General features: G+C 38.5%; 1 protein-coding gene across 5 annotated transcripts in view; it reads right to left on the reverse strand.

The window, feature by feature from the left end:
- The window catches only part of LOC128227692 (CD109 antigen-like), a 44,679-nt gene that overhangs the window by 17,233 nt on the left and 7,782 nt on the right, over positions 1-19,664 (reverse strand). For 2 of the 5 annotated variants that reach the window (XM_052938456.1, XM_052938455.1), the window contains exons 4-21: positions 18,939-19,229; positions 18,442-18,482; positions 13,170-13,323; positions 12,668-12,738; positions 12,149-12,277; positions 10,279-10,327; positions 10,039-10,123; positions 9,644-9,746; positions 8,737-8,970; positions 8,207-8,458; positions 5,689-5,790; positions 5,494-5,556; positions 4,315-4,497; positions 3,991-4,140; positions 3,731-3,841; positions 3,543-3,600; positions 1,468-1,630; positions 330-444 (exon numbers count right to left, since the gene is read on the reverse strand). In XM_052938456.1, coding sequence (XP_052794416.1) covers positions 330-444; positions 1,468-1,630; positions 3,543-3,600; positions 3,731-3,841; positions 3,991-4,140; positions 4,315-4,497; positions 5,494-5,556; positions 5,689-5,790; positions 8,207-8,458; positions 8,737-8,970; positions 9,644-9,746; positions 10,039-10,123; positions 10,279-10,327; positions 12,149-12,277; positions 12,668-12,738; positions 13,170-13,323; positions 18,442-18,482; positions 18,939-19,229 — 2,354 coding nt within the window. Of the gene's footprint in view, positions 1-329; positions 445-1,467; positions 1,631-1,895; positions 2,047-3,298; positions 3,447-3,542; positions 3,601-3,730; positions 3,842-3,990; positions 4,141-4,314; positions 4,498-5,493; positions 5,557-5,688; positions 5,791-8,206; positions 8,459-8,736; positions 8,971-9,643; positions 9,747-10,038; positions 10,124-10,278; positions 10,328-12,148; positions 12,278-12,667; positions 12,739-13,169; positions 13,324-18,441; positions 18,483-18,938; positions 19,230-19,664 lie in introns of all 5 variants that reach the window. The other 3 variants (XM_052938457.1, XM_052938458.1, XM_052938459.1) reach the window with 3 other exon arrangements.

The following is a 19,664-nucleotide window of genomic DNA, read 5'->3' on the forward strand; positions in this document are numbered from 1 at the left end:
GCAAACATTTGCTTATTGCAAGACAAAAAAAATGAAAAAGAAATATTCAAAACAATCAATCTGTGAGAGTGCAGATTTAAGGATGACTATATACACATATGCACTAATGGAAAAGTAAATGTATACAATATATATTCATATTTGCATTTGATCAACTACAATTTATTTTAAATAAACCGGCATTTGATCAATGCCTTTTCAAACGTTTAAGTGTCAACTAGTAAATATTCATGGTATTCTAGATACTAGCAGTTTCTACAACAGTAACCAAAGGCGGACCAGCCATTTCATACGGCCGGTACCGGTAGTGAATGTAGGACGTGACTTACGTTGGACCTTAACGGAGCAACGCCCAGACCCGTATCAGCGTTAATAGCGAACGCGTTAGCAGCCCACTCGGTGATGGAGTCAGGGGTGGTAGCAGAGAAAATCGCCTCGCCGTTACTGTTCAATATGAGAGTAAGGGCGATAGAAAACAGAAATGATGGGATGTATTTAGCATGATTTGTATTTGAAAAGAATTGCATTATAACTTATGATATATATTAATAATTATATTAAAGTCGAAACCCATTGGCTCGATATCGTTTGGCTCGACTTTCTCGTTGGGTCGAACTTGATTAAAGGACCGACTTGTTATAACTCTATGTAAGTATTCCCGCTTGGCTTGATAATCGCGAGGCTCGAAGACATTGGCCGCTCCCTGGGATATCGAGCCAACGAGTTTCAACTGTATATATAAGTGAGGAATTACAGATTCCAAAAATGTTTTTGTTCATTTCTAATAAGATATTATCAATGTTCTTTCTAGATTATTGGCTTTAGAGCCAGCAAATTGCGTCTTGTGTCAGCTTTATTTGCGCCGTTAAAATATAATATAAAAAGAACTAAAACATGACTGTTTATTAGTGCACAACATGCATAAGCAATCAGCTAACTTTGCGAAATACAATAACCATGTTGTAAAACCGACTTAAAGTGACACTCTTATTCAAAATCAGTACATACACATGTATAACAAACCTAAATGTTATCTGATAAACCTTTAACTACTTACTAAATTATGCGTTTATGGAACATATTAATTACTGATAACAAGATTGTAACCATGTATTTAATAGCAGAAAGTAAAAAAAAATTTAAATGATTGGTGAATGCTAAAAGATTTACTGTTGTCTACTATAATTTTATAAGGTAGAAAGGCCGTGTGTTATGCTCGTTTCTTTCAAATCAAACTCGGTATCTTTCATAAGAACCATTGTTTTCGACATTTATTCATCCTTTTTGGAATTTTAAAAAATATATTTAATTGTGGTAAATTTTATTTTGGAGTAAGAGTGCATCTTTAAACGATAAGTACTTTAGAAGTGCATTTCATATGTTTATGTCTCATTAAACGTCAAACAAATATTAAATTAAACAAGCAATCGATTGTCTACTACATCAGAATCTCATTTTTACGCATACATTGCAACGGCAGACTCAAATAGCCACTTCTCCGGGAAATCCTTTCTCGTTTCCCCTGTGGGCGCGGCTGACGGAGCCGACCCTACACTGTCAGACATCATTCGCGCTGACCCAGGGGCCGCCGCAAACATCCGGCCGCCTCCAAATTGTTGTTGCTGCTCAACTGTAAACCGTAAACATGCAAACACTATGCGTGCAGAGCAATGCAAAGAGTTATAAACAGGTCCACGTATACATGTTGTAAAGCCACAATTTGGTTGAAATCCTTCGATGTATAAATTCGTGCGGACCTCCAGACGCCTTTGCTGCAAATGCTTCACCATATCTAAATATTTGCAGCTCCCATGCTCCACTGCAAAAACATGCATTTGTACAATATCACGATACCATACGAAGAATCAAGATGGCAGCAGTGTCTTGTTACATACATCGCGGGTGCCGACTGCCAGATCCATGTCTCCGGGAACTCTGTGCGCGTCTCCCCTTGCTGGCCCGCCGTGACCGAGCCACCAGATGTGAACCCCAAAGAACTGCCACTAAAAGCCTCTGAACGGGATTTCATCAGCTGCTGTTGTTCTACTGTGAAACGTGCAAGACACGCATACTTAACGAGCTGAATTATTGGATGACGCTCTATGAATATATGCGTGCTTCTTATTTCCTAGGCTAGACCATTTTGAAGCTTTATGAAAATTAGTGAGCTACATAATTCCTACGCTAGGCCAAGTTTTACGCTCTATGAACATCTGTGAACTACATAATCCCTATGCTAGGCCAAGTTTGACGCTCTATGAACATCTGTGAACTACATAATCCCTATGCTAGGCCAAGTTTGACAATCTATGAGCATCTGTGAACTACATAATTCCAACGCTAGGCCAAATTTTACGCTCTATGAGCATCTGTGAACTACATAATTCCTACGCTAGACCAAGTGGAAGCTCTATGAACATCTGTGAACTACATAATTCCTACGCTAGACCAAGTTGACACTCTGAGCATCTGTGAACTACATAATTCCTACGCTAGACCAAGTTGACGCTCTATGAACATCTGTGAACTACATAATTCCTACGCTAGACCAAGTTGACGCTCTATGAACATCTGTGAACTACATAATTCCTACGCTAGACCAAGTTGACGCTCTATGAACATCTGTGAACTACATAATTCCTACGCTAGACCAAGTTGACGCTCTATGAACGTTTGTGAGGTGCATATTTCCCATGCTAGACGATGTTAACGCGCTATGCACTTATAAGAACATAAGAACATACCGTGTTACAGTTTTAGAACAAATGTTCACAAAAACAAAAGGAAATACATTGACACATGTCGTCGGCACCCACGATACGCATTATTTAAAGCTGCACACTCACAGATTGACAGTTTTGACTTTTTTATTATCTTTGTCTCAGAATCAACTGATTTGGACATCAATGGTATTAATTCAGTCATATAAGAATAAGGAACAGATCTCAAAAAACACGTTTTTCTTAAAGCGTTAGTAACGCTTTTAGGCATAAAACATTAAGTTTTGAACGTAAATATGAAGAACTGCGATCTGATCCTTTGTCAGCAGTCTTATATTACTGGTTTCCAAACATTAAAACAAAATTTGCGTTTTTCCCAAACAATAAATAAAAAAGCTATCAAAACAGTAAATCTGTGAGAGTGCATCTTTAAATCTTACACTAATAAATTGGATAAAACTCAGTGCTTTAATCAAGTGTCTGGGTGCCCGACGATGATGGGGTAGCATGCGAGTCAGTTCGCAGTCAGTTTAGACTCAGTTCAATAGTATTAGCTTGGTAATTTTTCACACAGTAACCTTGCTAATTGTGACGCCCACATCCATGTTTCTGGAAAATCTTTCCTCGTCTCTCCATTACCAGACGGCGATGCAGACGGTGACCCGTTCGATAGACCCGTTCTAACGAACGAACTTATCACGTAACCCGTGCGTACGTTTGTGCCATCTTAAGTATACACAAATGTATTCAATGTAGCTTGATATTCGTTAATCACATTGATATAAATGGATAACAATAATTCAGTATTTAAACTATACTTACGTCTCCAAAGATCAAAGCTGTACAAATTGGCATCGGTTAACACTTTTAGTTCAGAATTCTGAAATTACAAAACTCGTTGTAATACACTTAGGCTATGTTAAGAAAGTTAAAGAGCAAACTTCAAAGACTATGTGCGTATACTAAAACAGTGTATCATTTACTATCCTAGAATTTTTAGGACCACATACATCGAATATGTCTTTGGCGTCATCCGCTCTGTCGAAGGACCACGGTGGGATAATGCCCCATCCACGCACCACCCACGGTATGTCCCCGAATTGACGCATCTTGTCTTCAACCTTAGCAAAAAAATGCAGCACGTAAAATTTCAGTAATAAAAATGGCAACATTTAAAAAAAAATGTTTCGGTAGTATTTATATGCATAGTTTTCGTATTTTATGGCAGTGACTATAACAGATATTAGAAAAACGCTGTAATTTTACCAACCCTTCCCGGTGTGATGTCATTTCCGTCTCCTAACAATAGGACGCTTTTATCGACTGCGAGCACGTGCACCATGGAGTTGGCGTCGGCGGTCACCTTTAGATTGACCGTTGTCTTGGTGTTGCTGGAAACTTGGTCAAACGCGATTGTAACCTGGCACGTATTGAAGAGTTCGTTACATATATATTTTGTCGCGTATATATACATTGTATATAATAATACGGGCACGACTGTTACATGAAAAATTAATTCTGTCGTTATACGGCTTTAACGTTGGAATCTTATAATTACATTGTATGTATAAGTAAATTGTAAACTGTGCCAAACCTTGTTGTCAAAGGTGTCGTCAACAACAAAGTTCAGGCCGTCAGCAACTATTTCACCATCCGGCTGTACAAAATAGACCACGATCCTTGCAGACGGTGCCATGGCTGTTGAGAGAGCTATGTTGAAGGATCCATCACTGTACCGCGCCTTCCCTGTTGCGACTATAGCACCTTTAGCTTGCACCTGTTGACACAACATCAAATTTGAAGTATAATTTATACAGACGATTTTAAAAGGTAGACTTAAAACATTGATGAATGACCACTTTGCAATCCTATTATGTTCCATTTTTAAAGGATACTTTTCTTTGAAATGCTGTGTCAAGTGCTCATAAACGGTATTGCATAATTAAGTTATCCAGGTCAACAACGATTTTCTGTGACCAGTAAGAAGCGATTGTTTACTAAGCTGGTTTTGCATCGTCTGGTTCAACAATTAAACAGTTAACTTGTAAATAATAGAAACATTTTCAGTGGACATTTTTTGTTGCCTGCTGAAATTGCAGGCGCGAAATATGCAGAAAATCAAAATATTAAGCCTATACTGATTATTACTATATTTGGTAAGGATTTATTAAGTATTGATCTTGAAAGTGAAGACGTTACGGTGAATTCGGTAAACAATGTCACAATTTAAGCGTAGAAGACCACAGATAAATAACCCGATATGACTAGGCATCTAACTCGGTTGGTATATATTTTATGCGCAAACACTTGCTAGCCCTTTACCAAGTTGCATTAAGATTGCATGAGACAAACTGAGCGCAAGAGACAGTGCTAAGGTGAATTTTGATTAATTCAAAGACTCAAGAAAAAAAAATTAACATCAGGTTGGTATCGAACATAGTTGCGATAGAATGCACATGAACATTGTTACCAAGTTTGGTAAATATGCAATAAATCAAGAAAAACCGATAGGAAAGAGTGACGCCACGAACGACGTCGATTTGACAATTTCTATATAATAGCCAGAACGGACAGTGTCATCAGATGGTCAAAATGGTGGAAATATGTACATAAACAGTGTTGCCAAGTTTGGTAAGGATAGGATATAAAAATACTAATTAAAAGAAGAATTAAGTGTGACTGCGCGAACGCATTGCCGAAAAAGAAGTATCCAAATATATATTTGCTGTGCTACAACAACGAAATATGTGCTCAAATAATCCAACAAAACTACCATATATCTGACTTCCGGCGGGCTCGCATTGCTTGTAAACGATACTTTCACAGGAGTACCAATCTGAAATATAGGTATTAAATCGTTTAAATGGTGTTACACAAGAGTATGTATCTCTATTTAAGAATATGTTTATCTTTTAAATCATAAAATAAACTATTACACCTCAATGTGCCAAACTACAAGGAACGTTACCGTAAGACCGGCGGTGTTGTCCATGGTTACTTTAAGGAAGACATCACTTGGCGACCGGAAGCGCCGCACGTCCTTGTACACAGACTCGCCCGCGAACTCCGCCTGTAATTGGAATTAGCGCCTTATTTAAATATTCGTCCACATTAGAATATTTTTTATATGATAATTTCAGACTTTATTGGGTTTAGACTTTTGCTACCAGTCATCATCGTGTTAATTTGATTTCATTTAAAAAACGCTGAATCAGGTTCGAAACTGTGGTTTCAGCTCTTTGGGCAGCTGATATAAAAAGAGCCAATGACACTTTCGACCTGGAGCAAAAGAAAGGACATCATTTTAAAAAAGTAAGTATGACTGGTTATTTTACCTAATATCACGTTCATGAGGGCTTATTTAAGAAATCGGGGAATGCAGTGTCACACAAATAGGTTCAATCTTCACACGTGTTTCGGTTATTTTGTAAAAATACCGTTTACGGAGTAATAAGACCAATTCTCAAATACATGCATGCAAAAGTAGATATATAGTTTTCATCACTTTTTTCAGCTGAATTTTACAAGAATACATTTATGATAAAACCAGTATTATTTAGTGCGTTTTTATCGGGAATGAATAAGGCCGCCTGTTTAACGGAATAAGCATGTTTATATATTTTTCTCTGTGTTGAGTTGGAGCCAAAAACCAGGGAGCTTGAGCCAAAGCGTGGAGACTGAGCCGATAATGTAAACTATGCACTAAACTCGGCATGTTTGAAACACTTGAAGTTCTCTATTTATAACTAGTATTAATATATTGTTGTATTCTTTAAAATATCCATTTATTTATGAGTATTTAATAAAATTCATCTGAAAATGAGCGCTTTGATTTACCTTAGATTAGATACGTCAACACATGCGTAATACAGCGTAAGTCAGGAGTTCAACGATTGAAACACTTTTTAAAATTCCTCAACTATTTTTAGATGTAGACATGGTAAAACTCGATATTTTATCATTTTATAACACAACAACAGTATGCTTTATTATAACGATAAAATAAAGAAATAAACACACTTTAGGTATACCTTATCACCTATATATATATCATATATATATATATATATAAATGAGTATAATTTATATATCTAATAGATCAAAAGAGGTTCTAGTGACATTTGAATCTAAGGGCGTTTTTGTTGATACCAAACCAGTTACAGTTTTATTTTAGTTTCAATGGTTTCAGCAGTTACAAAACCGGTTTTGATAGTTTTGTTTGAAGTAACAAGTACATGGTTTTGTGTACATTTTCAACAACATGGCGGAGCTACTGTAGCTACTGAGCTACACAATGACTAATACAGCCCTTTTCTTTTAGCTCATTTGCCCATTGTAAGGCATTGTTATAAAAAAGATTCCAACAGACGAGGTTGATCACTTTCCGGCATGTTGTTAATGAAGTAAACTACATGTAGTTTTCGGATGGAACGAACCGATGAAACCGTCTCCGGTAGGGGTTTCGATAGTTTCAAAAACCGGTTTCGGTTTTCGTTAAAAAAACTATTAAAACTGGTTTTGGTTTTATTTGAAACTGTTACAACAAATACACAGTTCGTGAAACCGATATAAAACGTTTCTATTAAAGATGGACTCTCGCTCCTAAATAAGGAGTACCACAATCAATACAATTGTTTTAATTTACCGAAATGGATGAATACATGTCGGAAACAAAGGTTCTTATGAAGGATACCGTTTTTATTTTGCATTGTGAGACGATAGCTGATCACTGTACAACTTTTAGGACCCGGCAGTCATTTAATATTTGGGCGTTTTAGCTATTAAATACCCGCTCACAATATTGCTAGCAGTAAATAATATTATCAACAAATGCATTACATGTATTTAGTAAGTAGTTAAAGGTTTATCACTCAAACATTATCCTTGTTATGCATGTGTAAGTATTGATTTTAAATACGAGTACCACTTTAAGTATTCTTAAGTAACAGAATTAAGCGTTCGAAATTTGCCGATTATTTGCATTATTGCATAGCGAATTCATGGAATTGGCAAAGCCTCAACGATGTGGCTCCAGCTCCCTGGCTTTTGGCTCATTCGAATAGCTTTAGCTTTTTTTTTTTTAGAAATGGTCGTGGTTAAAATATAAACAAGGCTACGTTGACGAAGCGATATGAACATCTCGTCATGTTGTTATCGAAACACAGGCGAGCTTTAAAACTAGTTTAGCGTGAACGAATGATTTTAAACAAGATAGTTCTAGCTTACCAAATTAGGTTGTCCGGTAAGCGCAGTGGTTAGCGCACTTGCTTTTCACCAAGGCGACTCGTGTTCGATTCCGGGCCTGGGCGCATGTGAGTTTGGTTAGTGGTCACCAAGCCGGATAAGTGGGTTTTCCCCGGGTACTCCGGTTTCCCCCACAACACAAGACCACACTCTCGCGCAACATCGTGCCAACGAGAGTGACTTAGTATAAGCTAGCATAGTTTTTTTCACAATCGTTGTAAAATATATAATGTTTAAACTACCTTGATGGAAAATGTGGCCGTATTTACAGGTACAGGCAGGTCATAGGTTACAATGCCGGTGGGTATCAGTGAGAATGGCATGGTTGCTTCTAGAATCGTGTCACCCAAGATGAACGGCGATATGACGTCAAACCCAGTGGCGCCTGTGTTCTGCGGTCCCTGGACGGGCTTGTCAGTGAAAAAAGTGACTGTGACCAAGACTTGCTGCGTCGGGAGCGCTGGAGGTCGGCCGTCCTGATCTGTCACGCGTATCTGTAATAGTATTGGCATTACATGCATGGCCATGCATGTGTATTTGAGATCAGACTTACTGTGTGCATCGAATACTGTAGAACCAACGGGTTTTTCTCTCATTTTCTCTCATATTGATCAAAATTAGATTAATACAATACTTTGTGATCACGCGACTGGTATTGTGGCAACTTTATTAAATTGTTTGACGAAAAGGTGCGTTTGATATGCAAAAAGCAAAATTTAAGAAAATACTATATATATTTAAAGTCTCGACAATATAAGTCGTTATCTCCTACCATCATGGGGTACGGCCCAAAGCCGGGCTTGAAGTTGTCGGGCATGTTGGGAAAGAACTCAATCTTGTACGGGTTCTCGTAAAAGCGGATCTCCGCCTCTCCGGTTTCCGTGATCCCCGTCAGCGCCTCCGTAACGTTGGCGGCCAGAACCAGAGTCTCGTAGCGTAAGCTTCGTGTCACCCGTTTTATCATCTCCATGGGAATTTCGAACGCTACGGTGCCGTCCGCTCCAAGCTGGGGAAGTTAAAAAGAAACTGTTTTTACACTTTTGCTGTTACTGTTTAGGCCACACCAAACGTCGAAATCTTATTGAGGAAAATTGGAACGAACGGGCCAGAAAAACAATTCTTCAAGTGCGTTGGAGAAAAGAAGTGGGCTGAGGAGAAAGTATTAGTTTTGTTTTTCGAAAATCAATATTTATAATGGTAATCATGAAAAACTATTACTTTGTTCTCCATTTTTTGTTGATGTAAGGGTCCAATTAACGGTAGAGTAGGTAGATTGGAATTGTTTAGGCTGTTTGTTAGAACTTAATGGTGAGCGTTGGCTTAAAATAATCTTCACTATGAAAGCCTTTAAAACTCACACATATGTTCGCTCTTTCTGTATAATAAGGTACAATAAGTGTCCTTAGCATAATTTTAAGAAAAGAACCGTCTTAACTAGTAACCTTTATTTATTTAATTTTGATACCATAGTGTGTTTTGTTGTTGTTGTTGCTGTGTTGTTATTGTTTTGTGTGTGTGTGTGTGTGTGCGTGTGCGTGTGCGTGTGCGTGCGTGTGTGTTAAGGGGGGAATTATTTAAAACATTTCGATGCCGTCCCTTTAAACATCATTTCAAGAGATCGTAGTAACGGTTGTATGGAGGGTTAAATCTTTCAGTTACTAAAGGACGCGACATGTTACCGTTGTCTCACTCTGGACGGCCTTGGCGTCGAAGAACCCGGAAGAGTAGCGTTTGCGGAGTTGGAGAACGACGGGTCCTAAGACTGGCTTTCCAAATGTGTACCTTATAACAAGCGGGGTATATATAAGGGCAGTGGAAATTTAAAAATGTTCGTATTTTTTATATTTTTTTTAAGAATCTCTTTGTCATGTCGACTTAGTTTTATACATGCATTATAATAGGCTATCATACCACCACGGAGACGTTTATCAATGGAATGGTTTCAGCACAAGGGTGCGTGTGTGAAAGCACATACGAGATAAAAACGCTGGATTTATAATAATGACACTAACATTTTCTTGTAATTTTCCATCATTAAGCTTCAATTGGTTGTTGTAGCCGGTTTTGTACTTACTTGGCCTCAACATTTCCCTTCAGACTGGTGTCCGTGGTCTTGCCGGAGGCGGGAAGATTGACCTTGACTTCAAACTTGGGCAGAACTGATGAGGAATACAAGTCATGATTGTGTGCAAAAAGAAACACATTGGATGACTAATTTCAAATAAATTTAGAATGACTTTACACTAATTGAATGGAATATAATTAAATTGGACGTCTTTAACAAACAAGAAAGTTCAAAGAAGAACGTATGTACCATATTCCTTGACCTCGAAGTTGTAGTTTTCTTTGGAGGATTCTGTTCCCTGAAACCACCAAAATATCGGCAATGACCATTTGTTAAAAAATCATTTTCGTAAAGACAAATTGCTCGCATAGATGCGGTGTTTTATGTCCGCAAATATAAGTTATTTGTAGCATAGATGCGGTGTTTTATGTCCGCAAATATAAGTTATTGCTGGCATAGATGCGGTGTTTTATGTCCGAAAATATAAGTTATTGCTAGCATAGATGCGGTGTTTTATGACCGCAAATATAAGTTATTGCTAACATGGATGCGGTGTTTTATGTCCGCAAATACAATTTATTGCTAACATGGATGCGGTGTTTTATGTCCGCAAATACAAGTTATTGATAGAATAGATGCGGTGTTTTATGTCCGCAAATACAAGTTATTGATAGCATAGATGCGGTGTTTTATGTCCGCAAATACAAGTTTTTGCTAGCATAGATGCGGTGTTTTATGTCCGCCAATATAAGTTATTGCTAGCATAGATGCGGTGTTTTATGTCCGCAAATATAAGTTATTGCTAGCATAGATGCGGTGTTTTATGTCCGCAAATATAAGTTATTGCTAGCATAGATGCGGTGTTTTATGTCCGCAAATATAAGTTATTGCTAGCATAGATGCGGTGTTTTATGTCCGTAAAATTTTATGTCCACAAATACAAGTTATTCCTTACATAGATGCGGTGTTTTATGTCCGCAAATACAAGTTATTGATAGCATAGATGCGGTGTTTTATGTCCGCCAATATAAGTTTTTGCTAGCATAGATGCGGTGTTTTATGTCCGCAAATATAAGTTATTGCTAGCATAGATGCGGTGTTTTATGTCCGCAAATATAAGTTATTGCTAGCATAGAGGCGGTGTTTTATGTCCGTAAAATTTTATGTCCACAAATACAAGTTATTCCTTATATAGATGCTGTGTTTTATGTCCGCAAATACAAGTTATTCCTTATATAGATGCTGTGTTTTATGTCCACAAATACAAGTTATTCCTTATATAGATGCTGTGTTTTATGTCCACAAATACAAGTTATTCCTTATATAGATGCGGTGTTTTATGTCCGCAAGTATAAGTTATTGATAGCATAGTTGCGGTGTTTTATGTCCGCAAATATAAGTTATTGATAGCATAGATGCGGTCTTTTATGTCCGCAAATATAAGTTATTGATAGCATAGATGCTGTGTTTTATGTCCGCAAATACAAGTTATTGATAGCATAGATGCTGTGTTTTATGTCCGCAAATACAAGTTATTGATAGCATAGATGCGGTGTTTTATGTCCGCAAATAGAAGTTATTGATAGCATAAATGCTGTGATTTATGTCCGCGAATACAAGTTATTGATAGCATAGTTGCGGTGTTTTATGTCCGCAAATATAAGTTATTGATAGCATAGTTGCGGTGTTTTATGTCCGCAAATATAAGTCATTGCTAGCATAGATGCTGTGTTTTTGCCCACAATGATCATTCATAACTAGCATGATGGATGAAGTGGTGTATGTCCAATAAGACATGTTATTACTAGTATAGTCGCTGTGTTAGCAGACCATTCATCACAGATGTAGTTGCATTGTATGATGTAGGCAAATCTTATTAATTGTTAGTACAATTATGGTGATTTAATTAATCACTAGCGTAGATGCAGTGTTTTAACCCAATTAGAGCATTCTTTACCAGCATAGATGCAGTGGTTATGTCAAAGAAAAGAAATTCAGGAGCGGTTTTCTATTCAATGTTTTCAAGTCCTGTTTTGTTACTATTATGTTATACTTCATAATATTTTTTCTTCTTCACATATACGTGTAAATGAATGCGTTTGCCTATATGTGTACTTACGACCATTTCCGCTGAGATAGTGAAGCGGCCCAGGGGTGGCATGTCTGAAAGCGGCATGGTGCCTTTGATGCCCCCGAGCTGCATGTTGTCCTCGTTCGTTAATTCGAATATTTTGTTGTTCTTTGGGTCCTGGAAACAATTGTGATACATATTGTTAATTAAGTTCAAACGGATTGACTTTTGCCCAATTATGAAGGCACATATAATCAGGTAGATACCACTGCTTGGGTTAGTTAGGTTCGTTTTTAAAGAACCCTGGCTGGGCTAGTATCCACGAACGACAGAGTGGATAAAAGGCGGACACCTTCATACCGCTGGACCACCATTGTGTTATATACGCGTTAAATTTATTGTCAAATTAATGTATATTTTGAATGTAATTACATATCAGTTTAAAAAGATGGCGAAGTCTCATTTATCAACCCATAAACCTACATCGCTCTCCACTACTCTTATTTCAACTTAAATGTGACCAAAGATAAAGTTTATGTTGAATTTGTATTAATGGGGAATACTTACGCGTATTTCAATGTCCATTGTACCAGCTTTTAGTTTCTTATCCTTATCGACCGCAAACACCCTGAATGAAACTAAAGGAAACATGTTTATGTAATAATCGTTAAAAAACTGCAATAAGTTTTCAACGCTATCGAAAGAGTAATAGGGGATACTAGAAAGGTAGTCTAAAGAATGGATACAAATAAAGTCATTCATTTGTCCATTCCGTACATTGACTTTGGCGGTCTGGAAACGGATGTGTTAAGGACGGCATAATTATACTGTTTACGGATTTGGTTTAGCTCGATAGTAGGTGCCGCAATCAGCTGTTATGAATACTCTGCGAGTACCAGTACCAGGCATCATTTTTGAGCGGCGAAAGGCAAATATGCCGAAAGGGGGGCTCGAACCCAAAACCATTTTGATAAGCGACGAACACCTACACATAAACAACACCCTCAACCACTTAAGAGAACGAATCATATACGTATTTACATTTGTACATATTTAGACATTTAAGTACCTGAGTCCCCAGGTTTGTAGTTTGCCTTGTCTGTTTGTATGAAGATGGCGATGGAGCGCGGGTTGCCGTTGACGGTCGTCTCGTTCTTGAAGTTGAGCGAGCCCACGCCTTCCACCTTCACTCGGTACGACCCCCAGCTTATGTCGCTCGGGACCTGCATGAACATTGTCGTCCAAAGATTAATTAAACGTTCTGCTATACATAAATGAAATGTACGAGTGGTATCCAGTATGTAATGGAACTAAATAGTTCACTGAAAACTAGAAGCTTGACAGTGTGACATGAAATACTGAAGGTCGTTTATGAGTAATATTTGAGATTTTTAAAATCTTCAAATTTCTAAGTAGAGTGATTAGTATTTCTAATAAATATAGAAATTTATAAGTAAATCAAATTCCAGTTCTCCAATCTGGCTTTTACTGGTTTAATTTATACCTACCGAAATGATCAACTCTTTTGTAAGTTCGAAATTTAAATGGACAGTAATGATATTCTTTCAAAGTGGTGTTTAACTGATTGTTTAACCAGTATTGGCAATGCCTGTCTCGAAAGAGATAGTATACCACTATTTAATTAAATCGTTCTATATCAAAACTTTAATCCGGGGGTCATTTCATCAAGATGGGTTATAACTTGGGGTCATTCCATTAAGACTTCTGGGTTAATATCTTGGAGTCTTTCGTCAAGACTTCTGTGTTAAGATATGGGGTTCATTTCATCATGACTTCTGGGTTGATATCTTGGGGTCATTTCATCAAGACTTCTTGGTTAATACCTGGGGGTCATTTCATCAAGACTTCTTGGTTAATACCTGGGGGTCATTTCATCAAGACTTCTGGGTAAATATCTGGGGGTCATTTCATCAGGCCTTCTTGGTTAATACCTGGGGGTCATTTTATCAATACTTCTGGGTTAATATCTGGGGGTCATTTCATCAAGACTTCTGGGTTAATATCGAGGGGTCATTTCATCAAGACTTCTTGGTTAATACCTGGGGGTCATTTCATCAAGACTTCTTGGTTAATACCTGGGGGTCATTTCATCAAGACTTCTTGGTTAATACCTGGGGGTCATTTCATCAAGACTTCTGGGTTAATATCTGGGGGTCATTTCATCAAGACTTCTTGGTTAATACCTGGGGGTCATTTCATCAAGACTTCTTGGTTAATACCTGGGGGTCATTTCATCAAGACTTCTTGGTTAATACCTGGGGGTCATTTCATCAAGACTTCTTGGTTAATACCTGGGGGTCATTTCATCAGGACTTCTGGTTAATACCTGGGGTTCATTTCATCAAGACTTCTTGGTTAATACCTGGGGGTCATTTCATCAAGACTTCTTGGTTAATATCTTGGGGTCATTTCATGAAGACTTCTTGGTTAATACCTGGGGGTCATTTCATCAAGACTTCTTGGTTAATACCTGGGGGTCATTTCATCAAGACTTCTGGGTTAATACCTGGGGGTCATTTCGTCAAGACTTCTTGGTTAATACCCGGGGGTCATTTCATCAATACTTCTGGGTCAATACCTGGGGGTCATTTTATCAAGACTTCTGGGTTAATATCTGGGGGTCATTTGATCAGGACTTCTGGTTCAATATCTGGGGGTCATTTCATCAAAAGTTCTGGGTAAATATCTGGGGGCCATTTCATCAAGACTTCTGGGTTAATATCTGGGGGTCATTTCATCAAGACTTCTGGGTTAATATCTGGGGGCCATTTCATCAAGACTTCTGAGTTAATATCTGGGGGTCATTTCATCAAGACTTCTGAGTTAATATCTGGGGGCCATTTCATCAAGACTTCTGTGCTACTATCTGGGGGTCATTTCATCAGGACTTCTGTGTAAATATCTGGGGGTCATTTCATCAAGACTTCTTGGTTAATACCTGGGGGTCATTTCATCAGGACTTCTGGTTAATACCTGGGGGTCATTTCATCAAGACTTCTTGGTTAATACCTGGGGGTCATTTCATCAAGACCTCTTGGTTAATAGCTTGGGGTCATTTCATCAAGAGTTCTTGGTTAATACCTGGGGGTCATTTCGTCAAGACGTCTTGGTTAATACCTGGGGGTCATTTCATCAATACTTCTGGGTCAATACCTGGGGGTCATTTTATCAAGACTTCTGGGTTAATATCTGGGGGTCATTTGATCAGGACTTCTGGGTAAATATCTGGGGGTCATTTCACCAAAGTTCTGGGTAAATATCTGGGGGCCATTTCATCAAGACTTCTGAGTTAATATCTGGGGGTCATTTCATCAAGACTTCTGGGCTACTATCTGGGGGTCATTTCATCAAGACTTCTTGGCTACTATCTGGGGGTCATTTCATCAAGACTTCTGGGTTAATATCTGGGGGTCATTTCATCAAGACTTCTGAGTCAATATCTGGGGGTCATTTCATCAAGACTTCTGGGTTAATATCTGGGGGTCATTTCATCAAGACTTCTGAGTTAATAGCTGGGGGTCATTTCATCAAGACTTCTGGGCTACTATCTGGGGGTCATTTCATCAAGACTTCTGGGTCAATATCTGGGGGTCATTTCATCATGACTTCTTGGTTAGTACCTGGGGGTCATTTCATCCGGACTTCTGAGTTAATACCTGGGGGTCATTTCATCAAGACTTCTTGGTTAATACCTGGGGGTCATTTCATCAAGACTTCTTGGGTAATATCTTGGGGTCATTTCATCAAGACTTCTTGGTTAATACCTGGGGGTCATTTCATCAAGACTTCTTGGTTAATACCTGGGGGTCATTTCATCAAGACTTCTGGGTTAATACCTGGGGGTCATTTCGTCAAGACTTCTTGGTTAATACCTGGGGGTCATTTCATCAATACTTCTGGGTCAATACCTGGGGGTCATTTTATCAAGACTTCTGGGTTAATATCTGGGTGTCATTTGATCAGGACTTCTGGTTCAATATCTGGGGGTCATTTCATCAAAAGTTCTGGGTAAATATCTGGGGGTCATTTCATCAAGACTTCTGTGTAAATATCTGGGGGCCATTTCATCAAGACTTCTAGGTAAATATCTGGGGGTCATTTCATCAAGACTTCTGGGTTAATATCTGGGGGTCATTTCATCAAGACTTCTGGGTTAATATCTGGGGGCCATTTCATCAAGACTTCTGGGTTAATATCTGGGGGTCATTTCATCAAGACTTCTGAGTTAATATCTTGGGGTCATTTCATCAAGACTTCTGAGTTAATATCTGGGGGCCATTTCATCAAGACTTCTGGGCTACTATCTGGGGGTCATTTCATCAGGACTTCTGTGTAAATATCTGGGGGTCATTTCATCAAGACTTCTTGGTTAATACCTGGGGGTCATTTCATCAGGACTTCTGGTTAATACCTGGGGGTCATTTCATCAAGACTTCTTGGTTAATACCTGGGGGTCATTTCATCAAGACTTCTTGGTTAATATCTTGGGGTCATTTCATCAAGACTTCTTGGTTAATACCTGGGGGTCATTTCGTCGAGACTTCTTGGTTAATACCTGGGGGTCATTTCATCAATACTTCTGGGTCAATACCTGGGGGTCATTTTATCAAGACTTCTGGGTTAATATCTGGGGGTCATTTGATCAGGACTTCTGGTTCAATATATGGGGGTCATTTCATCAAAAGTTCTGGGTAAATATCTGGGGGCCATTTCATCAAGACTTCTGAGTTAATATCTGGGGGTCATTTCATCAGGACTTCTGTGTAAATATCTGGGGGCCATTTCATCAAGACTTCTGGGTTAATACCTGGGGGTCATTTTATCAGGACTTCTGTGTAAATATCTGGGGGTCATTTCATCAAGACTTCTGTGTAAATATCTGGGGGTCATTTCATCAAGACTTCTAGGTAAATATCTGGGGGTCATTTCATCAAGACTTCTGGGTAAATATCTGGGGGTCATTTCATCAAGACTTCTGGGTAAATATCTGGGGGTCATTTCATCAAGACTTCTGGGTAAATATCTGGGGGTCATTTCATCAAGACTTCTGGGTAAATATCTGTGGGTCATTTCATCAAGACTTCTGAGTTAATATCTGGGGGCCATTTCATCAAGACTTCTGGGTAAATATCTGGGGGTCATTTCATCAAGACTTCTGGGTAAATATCTGGGGGTCATTTCATCAAAACTTCTGTGTTACTATCTGGGGGTCATTTCATCAAGACTTCTTGGTTAATATCTGGGGGTCATTTCATCAAGACTTCTGGGTAAATATCTGGGGGTCATTTCATCAGGACTTCTGGGTAAATATCTGGGGGTCATTTCATCAGGACTTCTGGGTTAATATCTGGGGGTCATTTCATCAAGACTTCTGGGTAAATATCTGGGGGTCATTTCATCAAGACTTCTGGGTTAATATCTGGGGGTCATTTCATCAAGACTTCTGGGTTAATATGTGGGGGTCATTTCATCAAGACTTCTGGGTTAATATCTGGGGGTCATGTCATCAAGACTTCTCAGTTAATATCTGGGGGTCATTTCATTAAGACTTCTGGGCTACTATCTGGGGGTCATTTCATCAAGACTTCTGGGCTACTATCTGGGGGTCATTTCATCAAGACTTCTGGGTTAATATCTGGGGGTCATTTCATCAAGACTTCTGAGTTAATATCTGGGGGTCATTTCATCAAGACTTCTGGGCTACTATCTGGGGGTCATTTCATCAAGACTTCTGGGTTAATATCTGGGGGTCATTTCATCAAAACTTCTGAGTTAATAGCTGGGGGTCATTTCATCAAGACTTCTGGGCTACTATCTGGGGGTCATTTCATCAAGACTTCTGGGTTAATATCTGGGGGTCATTTCATCATGACTCCTGTGTTAATATATGGGGATCATTTCATTAAGGTCATTTCATCAAGACTTCTGGGTTAATATCTGGGGGTCATTTGATCACGACTCATGGGTTATTAACGGGTGCCACTTAATCAAGACCTTGAACAGTAGTTCAATATTGTGGATTATCCCACATTTCGATGACATCCAAGTTTAACATAGAGAGAGTTTCGCACCTGTGTGTTATTGCATTAAAAATGTAGCATGGCAAGAATTACTGGAACAGTCGGGGTATTAAGTAAAGTGTATTAGTCACGAAAATCCAATCACTTTTACCGAATTTGAAAAACGTTTGGATCAAACAAAACGTTCAATCAACTAGTATTTTACACGCATGTATTTGTCCCTCGTAAACTATTTAATTAGTGATTGTAATATCATGACATAAAAAGAACAACTAAAAATAATGAAATAGCGTTACTTACTTTTAATTCCAAGATAATATCAGAGGTCGGAGAGTCAACAGCTGGAAATAATAATTATGTTTGTGAAAGAACTTACTTCAGTAAGTATATAGGAGAATGATAAGTTGTGAAGCATTGACAATATAATGCAGGTGTTAGTATAGCATGTACCAGACTTGAATTTATAACACAATTTAAGGAAATAAAGTAATTTAGAAACCAAAGCTATTTTGAAAAACATGTCAGTAATGTAAATCCTGAAATAAAATTAAATTACAAATAAGAGAGAGATGTGGACGCAGAAGTAAGCGACCCGCTTATCCGCAGAAAGATCGAAGTATATTTTTTGGCTAAAATATATTGATACATTGTAAAAAACAAACTGAAGCCAGAAAGGACGCATGTAAAGAGAAGTGCATGAAGCGTTTGAAATAAAAACAAAATGTTGACAGGTTTTGCCTAATTCTTCATGTTACAAGTTTACAGTTCGAATTTCAACTGTGACTGGTGGCACATACTTGTCTGCGTATTGGTCAACACTGTACGTGGCGTCACGGGCGGAAATGGTCCAACGGGTGGCAAAGAAGGAAGACCAACTGGGTCCGGCAATGATAAGGGCTTGGGATCGGCCCCGGGACCCTTAACACCCACAGGAACAGCCACTGGTGGCACATCATCTTTCTTTGATGGCCTTTCTTTCTCTTCATGTAAACGACGCTTTTCGCTCCCTCTCTCCCTCTCCTCGCGAGCTTTATAGTTCGCTTGGTGCTTTTTCCTGATACTTCGTGTTACCCTGGCAGGCGGTATAGCTATATGGATAACAAAGGATGTGTCTAACAATTCTCACACTCATTTTGCGGACACATTTTTTTCACAAATATTAAACCATTGACATTGACGTTTGATCTACAGAAACCAAAATTTGTAGAGGTCTTTTTCTCGTGCTGTGAGAATTTACCGCTGACGTTTAACAGTGTTTAATGTATTGAACTTTGACCTATTTACCCCCCCCCCCCCCCATAAAATACAATAGGAGACAGCAACTTGTCGTGGATAGTTTACATTTATAGTGGCATGGTTCTTAGACAAACAAATATTGAGTCAGGGCGTAGAATTAAGCCAGAATCTGAATAATATGCTCAACCATTGGTCGTGATAATGATCTGTGAACTATTGACTAAGAACTCAATTGCGGAATTATTCTGGTCACACAACCTACCGCTATAGTTTCATGGTCCTAGGCC

This window comes from Mya arenaria, chromosome 3 (assembly GCF_026914265.1).
Source record: "Mya arenaria isolate MELC-2E11 chromosome 3, ASM2691426v1".
NCBI lineage: Eukaryota > Metazoa > Mollusca > Bivalvia > Myida > Myidae > Mya > Mya arenaria.